The sequence below is a fragment of the Uloborus diversus genome, chromosome 7, assembly GCF_026930045.1.
Source record: "Uloborus diversus isolate 005 chromosome 7, Udiv.v.3.1, whole genome shotgun sequence".
NCBI classification, from domain to species: Eukaryota; Metazoa; Arthropoda; class Arachnida; order Araneae; family Uloboridae; genus Uloborus; species Uloborus diversus.
The window spans coordinates 27,605,903-27,617,822 of record NC_072737.1 but is presented as its reverse complement, the minus strand read 5'-3'; the positions used below and the strand labels follow the sequence as shown (position 1 = coordinate 27,617,822).

The 11,920-nt window shown below is 37.2% G+C and overlaps 1 protein-coding gene across 1 annotated transcript in view; it reads right to left on the bottom strand.

Annotated features, from left to right (window-relative positions):
* Positions 1-251: 251 nt before the first annotated feature.
* Positions 252-11,920, bottom strand: part of LOC129225936 (SEC14-like protein 2) — an 80,078-nt gene continuing 68,409 nt past the window's right edge. The window contains exons 12-14 of the mRNA XM_054860478.1: positions 9,114-9,337; positions 5,375-5,517; positions 252-1,801 (exon numbers count right to left, since the gene is read on the bottom strand). Of these exons, the coding sequence (XP_054716453.1) occupies positions 1,650-1,801; positions 5,375-5,517; positions 9,114-9,337 (519 nt within the window). The 3' untranslated portion in view covers positions 252-1,649. The remainder of the gene's footprint in view (positions 1,802-5,374; positions 5,518-9,113; positions 9,338-11,920) is intronic.

The window sequence follows — 11,920 nt, the reverse complement described above, 5'->3', positions numbered from 1 at the left end:
GCGTCCTATCACATGTTCGATTGGTGACAGGTCAGGAGAGTATGGTGGTCAGGGAAGCATCTGTGTGCCTTGGAGAGCATGTTGGCAGATGCAAGCACTGTGTGGTCGGGCGTTATCCTGCTGAAAAATTGCATTAGGTAGCCTTTGAAGGGAAGGGATTGCCACCGGCCGCAGCACATTATACAAGTATCGTTGGGCCGTCATAGTGTACAATTTCTGTACGAAAAAAAAAATGAAAACACATCTGTTCACAAAATGAATTTATTAAGAAATAACTTTGTAGAAGAATTAACAATCTGTTCCAACAGCTGCAATCTTGTTGTCTTCGCAGTCGTTGCAAAATCAGTTACGGTAATGCTCAACATTACCTTCAGCAAACGAAATCTATGAGTAAAACTTGTTTTAGGCCGTGGTAGCCTGATCGGTAGGGCATTGGACTCGGGGCCGGAGGGGCTCGGGTTCGATCCCCGCTGGTCGAAGACCCACCGTCGTCATTAAAGGGGACTGGGCGACGTTAAATATGCTCGTGGTCTCAATGTCCTCCAAGTGAAACGATACCTCTGGGGGTGCTAGTACCAGGCAGCTATTAGCTCTTGGACTAGTTCTAAATTCTCATTAACTGTTCGATCCGGTGATGGTGCTGCCATCTATCGGTATATAAAATAATGGAGGCAAGGCACTTAGTATGCAGTCCTCGACATGAATACAGTTGTAGTCAGTTGTGACTCTTGAATAGAATAGAATAGAATAGAAAACTTGTTTTCTTAAACACATCTTAAACGTTACATCATTAGATCGAAAATAGATACATTTACCGAGCCAAAGAAACTTCCTGTCGTTTTAATGAGAATGACACTCCATGTCCGTAAAAACTGCCGGAAAATGTGTCCTAAAATATGAGGAGTAAAGTTAAGTCGTAATTAAGAGCCAGGGGCACCTCGATGGGGCTTTGCACAGGAGGTCACTGTGACCGTCCAAAAGTTTTCTTATTCGGCAAATTTTGTCAGACGATTCGGCAAAATTTTGGAGTTCCATTCGGCAAATTGAGAATTTTCGCCCTCCTAAAAATTTTAGTTCAGGTCGCCCCTGTTAAGATTACAAACTCGAAAGAAGTTCGTTTTCGTTTTTTTTTTTAAAGCTGTCCCCCCCCCCCCCATTTGTTTTTACCTATGAAGATACTTTCCACGTTAGACTGTTTGCAAAATTTTGTGTTTTTTCCCAACATTTTTATTTGCGCTTTTACACACGTTGCAAATGGTACTTTTTTAATTAATTAGTCAGTTTACTTCTCATATTACTTACTATGTTTATGCATTCATATTTGCAGTGTTGTAGTGTGGTTCCAATAATTTGAAGCTTGACCTTGACAATGTGTCCTTCTTTTGGAGGTACTAGGGATGAATGATTGGCACTGGATTACTTTCGTAATAGTTTAGTAAAAATATTTCTCTCAAATACTCGCTAATACCGAGGCTCCTTTTCATTGCACTCTTCAAAAAGAAATAAATACAGTCAAGGCCAGGCTTCAACGTATCAGAGACACACTATACTCAGATTCAATCGAAATACTGCATTTGTTGGCATTCTGAAGCATCACAGATGCTACTAGAAAGTTCTCTGAGTTTAAAAGATACTGAAAGGTTCTGATTTTATGGTTTAGAAGTGGTGTCTCGCGAGAGTCCGGTGAATCCCAGCATGTTGTATTTCGAAGCAAGGGGCGTCCCTGGCGGCAAAACTTTGAAACGGCAAATGACTTTTCTAGAAGTGAGCCAGTTGCAGCTGTTATCGAATTTCCAAACATCTACAAAGAAAAGAATCACGTAAAAATTTTAAAGAGCAACAGGAGTATGCAAACATGCGAAGGGAATGGGGTCTTTTCCAAAATTTCAAAAGTATTTTTATCTGAAAGAGCATGCTTAAAAACATAGGATCTGACCATTTTATAAATAATTTGGCAAATTTTAATCTTTTTAAAAGATTACTTTAATCGGTGCGCTTTCATTGTTTACGCTTCTGCCGATGACATCATAAGTGATGATAGCAATTCACTGTTGCCATTCGCAGAGCAAAATATTTAATTCGCATCTTTACTAACTAGTCCAGTCATTTGGTCGAAAAAAAAGGGGGTTACCTGGAAAGTTTTCCGGGAGTTTTGAAAATTGGATATTTTATAGATTTTGATGTGCTCTTTTCGAATTTCCACTTTGCCACCTCGTATCTTTGCCGCTCGCGACGCCATATTGAAAAAATGGCGTCTAAAAGCGGTATTTTGAGGATATTTCCGTACCGACTTATTTTACGACAAAAATATATTTTACAAAATTAAACTAGAGAAAATTTCCTACAATTTATGTCATAACAGTTTTTTTGTAAAATAAATAGTTTCGACGTACGAGCGCCGCAAAGTATTATTTAACACGCGTTATCGCAGAATAAGTCGTTCCCACACTAGTTTGAGGTCTCCTCTGACTTATTTTGCGACAAAAAATCATATACAACATTAATTTATGCATTATATATATATATTAATTTACATACAAAACTGAATAAGAAAAAATTTCCTACAATTTATATCATAACATTTTTTCTTTTTGCAAAATAAACAATTTAAGCGTACGAGCGCCGAAAAGTGTTATTTAACAACATTTTCGCGTAGATGTTTTTGATAGACCAGAAGTTACACCTGTTCATCGTCTTCAGTATTGATTGAGACGCAGTGGCGGATACAAGGGGGGGGGGGGGTCATGGGGGTCCCCCCTGCAACACGCAACATTATTCGAATGTTTGCTCGAAAAAATAAAAAACTTGATCGAAACCGTAAAAAATGCATACAAGGAGGGGGGATCTTTGGGGTCGTGACCCCCCTCCCCCATCAAAATCCGCGACAATCCTTTGTAATCTGTTTTGAGGTTCATTGCATTAAAGCAGTGAACATGGCTGCTTAAAAAAAAAAAAAAGAAAAACCAGACCGAAACCACAAAATAAAAAACAGTAAATAGTTTTCGAATTCTTTTTTTTGGGGGGGAAGGGGTTTATTTCCTGTATTTTCTAATATATGTATTTAAAATATATAAACAGTAAAATAACTTTTCTTGAGACAGTCTGCGGCGCTGTGTTCAGGAGCCAGTATAATGAAAAGCAACAAAGAAGTGTCTGACTCCCGATCGCTTTTTTTTTTTTTTTTTTTGCAACAAATTTAATCAACGATAGTTGATTAAATTTGTTGTATGGTTAAAACTGTATCCATAGCTGCAGGCATCGCTTCAATTGATAAAACCTTTGAGTGTGTAAATGTTTTATTTTATGTAAAGCCTCTGTAGATTATTATTTCTTTTTGTTGTAATTTTTAGATAGTTTCGTTTTTAGCTGTGCTGAGTTTATTTTTAAATGTGCTGTAAATAGTTAATAATTTAAATCAGTGTTTTGGATTTAGTATCGTGCAGGAAATGTAAAATTCGAGTGTCGTGTTATCGCAAAACCTCATTATACCAAGAGTCTCGTAAACTAACCTACCGTATTAGACGGAAAACCAATCGAAAAAAAAACCGCGTTTGTTAGAAAAAAACTACATATAACAGGGGTTCCCAATTTATTCCGAATCACGGAACTCTTTGACGAATTACAATTTTTTACGGCACCCTGATCTATTTCAATTACACACGCATATTGAAAATGTGTACAGCTTGCAGCACTCTTCGCCCCTCCTTGCGGCACCCACTTTGGGAACCCCTGACCTATTACAAAAACACTGAAGCGCTCGAGTGACAAAGCAGTGTAGTCTCTTTTTTTGGACTGTTGAAAAAATTGATGAACCCAAAGCCCCCTTCTCCCAATGGAAACATATCTGGAGTTCCTGTATCAGACTCTGAGACTACGACGTCTTCGTCAACCTCCAATATTCACAATTGGAATTAATCAGTCGGTCAGTAATTTATCGTTCGAATTATATTTATAGAATATTTAATTTTTTCGATTAGATTTTCATCGCATGTTTTACTTTTATTTTAAGCGTTGTTTTACTATTATTTTAAGTGATGTTATTTTTCTGCATACAAGATGGGATAACTAAACCTAAAACTAGTATGGGAACGACTTATTCTGCGATAACGCGTGTTAAATAATACTTTGCGGCGCTCGTACGTCGAAACTATTTATTTTACAAAACAACTGTTATGACATAAATTGTAGGAAATTTTCTCTAGTTTAATTTTGTAAAATGTATTTTTGTTGTAAAATGAGTCAGTACGGAGATATCCTCAAAATACTGCTTTTAGACGCCATTTTTTCAATATGGCGTCGCGAGCGGCAAAGTACGAGGTGGCAAAGTGGAAATTCGAAAAGAGCACATCAAAATCTATAAAATTACCAATTTTCAAAACTCCCGGAAAACTTTCCAGGTAAAACTACCAGATGACTGGACTAAACGTGTATTGGCAACGATAGGGTTCATAAGCAAGCGCAGAGCGCAATATTTAATTCGCTTCTTGATTATCATAACGTGGAAACGTGGTAGAAAGATGCGCCAAAGTGCATCATTTGTGACGTCATAAAGACGACGCCTTGTTTGAAAAATCGGACTTTAAAAAAAATTAATTAAAAAATAACTGTTGGGAAAATTAAAGTATTTCCTGGGTCCATGTTATTTTGTTTGCTTATTTCATCAATTTCAGTGACTAAAAGTAGTACTTTAGTTTGAAGGAAACAACCCCATTTTCAGTTTTTTCTTTTCCAACCATTATTGCTTATCCAGTTTTCTATTTTATCTTACTTTAAGTACTCATTTTTCTAATGAAAACTTCCTTTTTTTTCTGAACGATGAAGATAAAATTTTAATTTAAAAAGGAAGCAAAGAAGCATAATGCAAAAGGAAGTGCCGATTTAACATACACGACCTATTTGCCGGTAACATACGGATATCTCGCCAAATTCGACGAGAAGAGTGAGGTGCAAAATCCAGGGTCAGTTTGGCGATATTTGGCAAATTTATTGTAAATGTCATACCCCTGGCATGAAATCCGTCTACTCTATTTATAAAACTGCTTCCTATATCTCTTCGTAAAAAAACCCAGGAAGTTAGGGATTGAAAGAATATCTTCTATCTAAGGTACTTCTTGTATATTTAAAAAAAATCGATATTTTAATTTTAAAATACTAAATAAATATATATCAGGTGTGTCAAACAAAAAACTAAAATTTCATTAAAAATATGAATTTACGTCAATATGATACACATTTCTAATGCTTTTACATGAATACGCTGACCTATTATTTTTACTTTTGAAGAGGTTAAGATAAAATGATCATATTATTGCTGACTTTATAGGTTTAAATTAGTCTTGTTGGTATTAAAGTTCAGAAAATATTCAATACTTACATATTCCCGGCCAGGGGGCCAACACGAAGTTATCAATGGGAGCAAGGTGGGCCTGCAGCTTCTGTTTGGGGCTAACTTGCCGGAACTCACAGGACTCGCTATGCTCATTGATGTACTCGTCACGAGGGGGAATGTCTATGTTCCTAGACATTAATTAAAATATGATGATGTTATCAATTAATCCGTCAATTAAAACAAAAAAGATACTTTAATAATGATTAAAAGAAATAAAAGGAAACAATTTAAATTTTCGCCCCAAATTCTAACCAGTTAACCACACAAATAGTGTAAAAAGGAAAAAAAATAATTGGATAGCAGTAGAAAGACATTTGAGACATTTTTTGACGCAAAATTTTTCCCCCCTGTGCCCTAATTATCGATATATCGTCGCGTCAGAGCAATAGTAAGATATCTAATCCCATAAATAATACTAAGATATTTTACTGTTACTCTCAGGCGACGATACAAAGTCTTAAAGAATTTCTAAATTTTAAGAAAAGCGCCAAGTAACTTGTAAGATTTGGCGAGAAATGGAAGGTAACCCGCGGCTTTGGCTGCGTGTGGTAAGACATCCATCTGCAAAGCGGGTGAAACATTTTTTTTAGTACTTTCCAAAACACACTAAATTTGACAACGTTTCTTAAAATTTCGGCAGACTTTGAGACCTTATCTTTTAATAACGGGGACACGAAGGCAAATTATTTTATGCGTCTGAAAACTTTTTTCTCATAAAGCTGAAAAAAGAAATAAAATATTTACATTGAGCAGATACTTCACCAGAGAAATATAAATTGGTAAAATGTCAGGCTTTTCACTGCCATGATGGGTGACGTTTCCCATCATTATTCAAAGAGTAAACTAAGTCATTATATTTTTTCAACGTCGAAAATTTGCTTATTAGTTGAGGCAGTGAGAAGCAAAGGGATATAAGGGGACATTTTCAAGTTTTGAGTAAAACACGTTTAAAGATAACATCCTAGGTAGGCTTTCATTGAAATTTTTTTCTAAAACATGCTGTATAGCAGCACACCTGCCAAGGCTACTAGTACTATCTCTTGCCCCAAGACATAGGAGAGGTTCACCTACCATGTGTACTGGTTATCTCCAAATTTTTAATTTTGCCACTTGCATCCCTTTGCTTCTCATTGCCTCAGTTGATATTTTCTCCAGCAATCAGGTAATCTAGATAGTCAGTTTCCTGCTATCCATAAAAAGGAGCAAAACATAATTACCTCGCATGCAAAAGATTCAACAGTATATTTTGCTGTCTCTAAGGACAGCAGGAATTGTAACATTTGATCATAGAATTCGGTCATCTGGGAATGTAGCCAGAGTGTCAAAGCTATCCGCATGTTTTCGTCTGAGGAAAAAGTTCTCCGAGTACCCACACAGAGTTTTTTTAGGTACAAGGATTAGGAGAAATTCCGAGCAGCAAGTTAAGAAATACAAGATAGATGGTAAAGTAACTCGCAGCAAAACGTATGCAGCATTTTTTTTTTTTTTTTTTTTTTTTTTTTGCGAAATACACCAACTACGGCAGTGAAAATTGGTCACATATGAGACGGTGAGAAGCAAATGTATTGGTTAACTCCAAATTTTTAATTTTGACACTTACATCCCTTTGCTTCTCACCGTCTCATATGTGACCAATTTTCGCTGCCGTAGTTGGTGTATTTCGCAAAAAAAAAAAAAAAAAAAAAAAAAATGCTGCATACGTTTTGCTGTGAGTTACTTTACCATCTACCTTGTATTTCTTAACTTGCTGCTCGGAATTTCTCCTAATCCTTGTACCTAAAAAAACTCTGTGTGGGCACTCGGAGCCCTTTTTCCTCAGACGAAAACATGCGGATAGCTTTGACACTCTGGCTACATTCCCAGGTGACCGAATTCTATGATCAAATGTTACAACTCCCGTTGTCCTTAGAGATAGCAAAATATACTGTGGAATCTTTTGCATGCGAGGTAATTATGTTTTGCTCCTTTTTATTGACAGCAGGAAACTGACTATCTAGATTACCTGATTGTTGGAGAAAAGATCAACTGAGGCAATGAGAAGCAAAGGGATGCAAGTGTCAAAATTAAAAATTTGGAGTTAACCAATACATTGGGTAGGTGAACCTCTCCTCTGTTTTGGGGCAAGATATAATACTAATAGTCCTGGTAGATGATGCTATACAGCATGATTTCGAAAACCTTTTCAATAAAAGTCTACTTAGGACACCGGAACTTTGAAGGCGTATTACTCAAAACTTGAAAATGTCTATTACATCCCTTTGCTTCTCACTGATTCATATGGCGCTCGCGGTCCACGATGGACGTCTATAATACTGAGCCACAAAAACTTTTCAGATGGGATGAAAATCTCCTATGACTCTAGTCAACGAAAACTTATCACACGGTATGACAAGTGCCATACTTTCGATGATTTTTCAGTTGAAGTGTAGCTAAAATATTGGTGCATCTTTTGAAATAAATTCTTTCAAATCATTCGTGCAGGTCACGTTTCAAAATGGTTGTCATAAAAGTGTGCTCGATTTTTTTTCTCCTTTTACGAAACCTACTTTCCGAATGACCCCAGTATTTCTCTTTAAAAAAATTCTGCTGCACATTTTTCTGAAGGTTAAATGAACTTTAACCCACTTTCGAATTCATCTCGTTTGTTTTAAGATGTAAGCAGGAGCTACTCTTTACTGATTTACAAAACTCGGAACCCACTGATAGTTATTAGCCCAGAGTGATGCTGCTTTCCAATAGGTACTGTTGCTCACACTTCCAACACCTCATGTTCTAAGTGTTTTATAGCTCGACGTGTCTTTCAGGCTTCTTGCTAATAGGTCGGGAGTTCTTGAAGCAAACTCCCAATACGGATATATTTTTTAAATTGTGTCTGAAAGTCCTTAGTGAGATCGAGCTGATTCAGTGAGTGCAGTGAGTTCATCGTTGTGAAAAAGCTGCTTCAAACATTTCAAAGAATGTGACTAATACATAAAATCCCCTCTCTTGTTTCTTAGAATTTAAAGCTACTATAGATGGGGCAAACCTAAACCGGCAGCTTTGTAAAGGCGACGCAGCTTTTAATCACAGTATTACAGCACTACCAGATTTGGTTTGTCCCAACTTGAGGAAGGACCGGGCGTAGATAACAAAATTAAAGTGTGGAGATAATTACTACGAATGGTAGGAGATTTTCTCATCAATGGTAGTAGTAGCCCTGGCAAGAGCTGCTAAACAGTATAATTTAGAAAAACATTTCAATGGAAGCCAACTTATGGTTTAAACTTTACACGTGTTTTAATGAAAACTTTTAGAAGTTCACTCACATCACTTTGCTTTTCTCTGCTTTTATTCTAAAGCGTCAGATTGAGACACTCTGTGGAGTAATCTCAACCACTTACATCACTTTGCTTTTCACTGTTTCAATTCTAAAACGTCAGATTGAGACACTCTGTAGAGTAATCTCAACCACTTACATCACTTTGCTTTTCACTGCTTCAATTCTAAAACGTCAGATTGAGACACTCTGTAGAGTAATCTCAACCACTTACATCACTTTGCTTTTCACTACTTCAATTCTAAAACGTCAGATTGAGACACTTTTTAGAGAAATCTCAACCACTTACTCCACTTTGCTTTTCACAGCCTCAATACAAAAACGTCAGATTTAGACATTTTGTAGAGAGTTATCTCAACCTCATACAAGAGTGCGAAACATCAGGGAAGAAGTGAGTTAGAATCTTACTCCATGTCGTTTCCGAATGGCTTGTACAGCAATACTGTGGTGACAGATCCTCCCTCAAATCGAAGCTCGATGGTCTGAATAGAATTTGCCTCTCGCACTACCAAGGGGTAGTTGTAGAAGCCCCGTTGAAGCAGGAAGAAGCTCTCAGCCCCGGGATCAGTTTCTTGCAACGGACAGCGGTTTCGGAGGTAGTACTTCTCGGGGACAGGACCACCGAATTTCAACTGCGGTGAAAATCAAACATGTACATTGAAATAGAGTAATTCTAAAAGTTCTAAGTTATTGTCGTTTTAAGTTGTCACATAAGTTTGCTTATTAATATATATGTTAAAAGTAAGTGGAAGAACATGTTAGGTGAGAAATAAGTAAATATTTCTTACAACTTTCGACCTACTCCTTTTCTGTTATTCGTGCTGTCAAAGAGTTTATTTATTTACTAGAAAATCGGGTGTATGACGGGTGAAAATTGCTTCTACATTTAAACGAAGCAATAACCTTTTTGATGATATTGTGATAGTTGAAATTTGAACCGTAACTCCAGTGGATTAACCCTAAACTCCAGTAGATAGCGTTCATTGTTGACCACTTTTTCGTTCCCTCATTCCCCTGAAATGAGTCTTACCAGTAAAACAGTTAAGTGACCAGATCCAGTTCATCCGTGTCTCAATAAAGCATTTCGAAGGGGGATCACGCTGGCTACTAAATATTGGTTCGGTGAATGGACTTTCATATGTTTAGTCTCATTGGCAGCAGAAGATCCCACTTTCTACTAGTCAAACTACCGCTTTGTTGGTGTATAAATAACCAGTTTGTATTATTATTATTATTATTTCTTTTTCATTTTAAGATTGAGGCAGTGAGAAGCAAAGGGATGTTAGTGTCAAAATGAAAAATTTGGAGGTAACCAGTACACACAAATGGTAGATGAACCTCTCCTCTGTTTCGAGGCAAGAGATAGTACTAGTAGCCCTGGGTATATGCTGCTATACTGCACGATTAAGAAAAACTTTTCAGTGAAATTCTACCTAGGACTGCAACTTCAAACGCGTTTTACACAAAACATGAAAATGTCCCCTTACATCCCTTTGCATCTCACTGCCTCATATGAAAGTTGATGGAATATAGCGACACCTAAGCGCGATGTTTTATCTAAAGTTTGAAGATGGAAAGAAAACAGAAGGTTTGACAGTTATAGAAAGAGTAAAGGTTCTCGATATGCGTGAACATCCTTAAAAAGCGCAGCGAAGGTCCTTTTCCAATCAGTCCATCCAAAGTCCATGTCCCAAAGAGTTTCCAATCGGCCCATACCAGGTGTCCCAGCCAAACTCTTGACGAAAAAAACAAATGTGGTGGCAAATGTGAGACTTATTTCTAAAAAGACCTGAATTATATTTCATATCTAATACTTAAGTCTCTTGCGTTTCAGATTAAAAAAAAAACATTTCACAAAAATTCCACAAAAAATAGGAATTTGCTCGAAAAAGTTATAATTGAAAGTGTATACACATTGATGTGTTTAATTTTTATTCCTAACTAGCTGCGTCACCTGCTTTGCAAAGTCTACCTCGAAAATAAAAGTTATGTCAAGTGACGCGTGTTCAACACTCAGGCTTGAACAAAAAAAAAAAAAAAAAACTTTAAAATTTTGTGGCAGATTGCGGAAAAATAACCAAAAAGGAAACATTTTCAATCCCCCGATTACAGGAAAAGCCTCGAAACAAAACCCAGAATTTTACTTGTTCATATTCGAGAAACAAAAATGGCAGCAGATCTTTCGTCTCAATGATTTTCTTATACTGCGCTATAATTTTACTATATAATAATAAATATTTATTCGATGCTATAAATTTTAATAAAAGGATTGTTGCGGAAAGTTAATATGAAGCAAAGCACTGAATAATAATTTGAATGGAGGAAAGCTTTCGAGAAAACTAGGAATTTTATGTCGAAATCTAAGTGTCATATAATTAATAGTTTTTAATTGATATCTCCGCTAATGACACTCTATAACAAAGAAAATCGACTCACCAAGAAGTAATCATCCGATTACTTTGAAATTTTGCATGCATGAGTGTTTTGACCAGATATACAAATGATTAAAATTTGGTGTCCAATGAATGAATAGTTTGATCTCCAGCGCATCGAAACTGCGCATCCAGTAGATTTGTATAAAGAGCAGTTCTTCAACAGTTGTTAAAACTTTCGGTTTGATTGCGATTCAGATTACCTTTCAACAACTTAAAAATGCTTCGCCGCATGGTTCGTGCTCATTACGAGCAACTGCCAGAGTTTAAAAGAGGTCGTATCATTGGATTGAAAGAGGGCGGTTGGTCAAATCGGAGAATAGCTCGTCATTTGAGTCGAAGCGATGCGGCGATTCGAAGATGCTGGCAAAGGATGGGTGGAAAATGGCAGAGTTCAAGGTCAGGATGGTAGCGTTCGACCTAGGGTCACAACAGATCGTGATGACAGAGTGATTGTCCGATCAGCGCTCACAGCGCTTTCCTCATCTCAATGAACCATCAGACGTTCAACCCAAACACCAGTGTCCATCATGAACATTTACAGATGGTTGGGATAGCGAAATCTACGCTCGCGCCGACCGTTACGCTACCTGCCACTGACACCTACACACTGTCAAGCCAGATTACAGTGGTGCATGACTCGATCAGGTTGGAATGTTGCCGACTGGGGACGTATAGTCTTTAGCGACGAATCCCGCTTCCAACTGTGTCATCGACGATCATCGAAGACGTGTTTGGAGCCACCCAAGGCAGAAGGAGGATCCTGGTTTCACTTTTGTACGC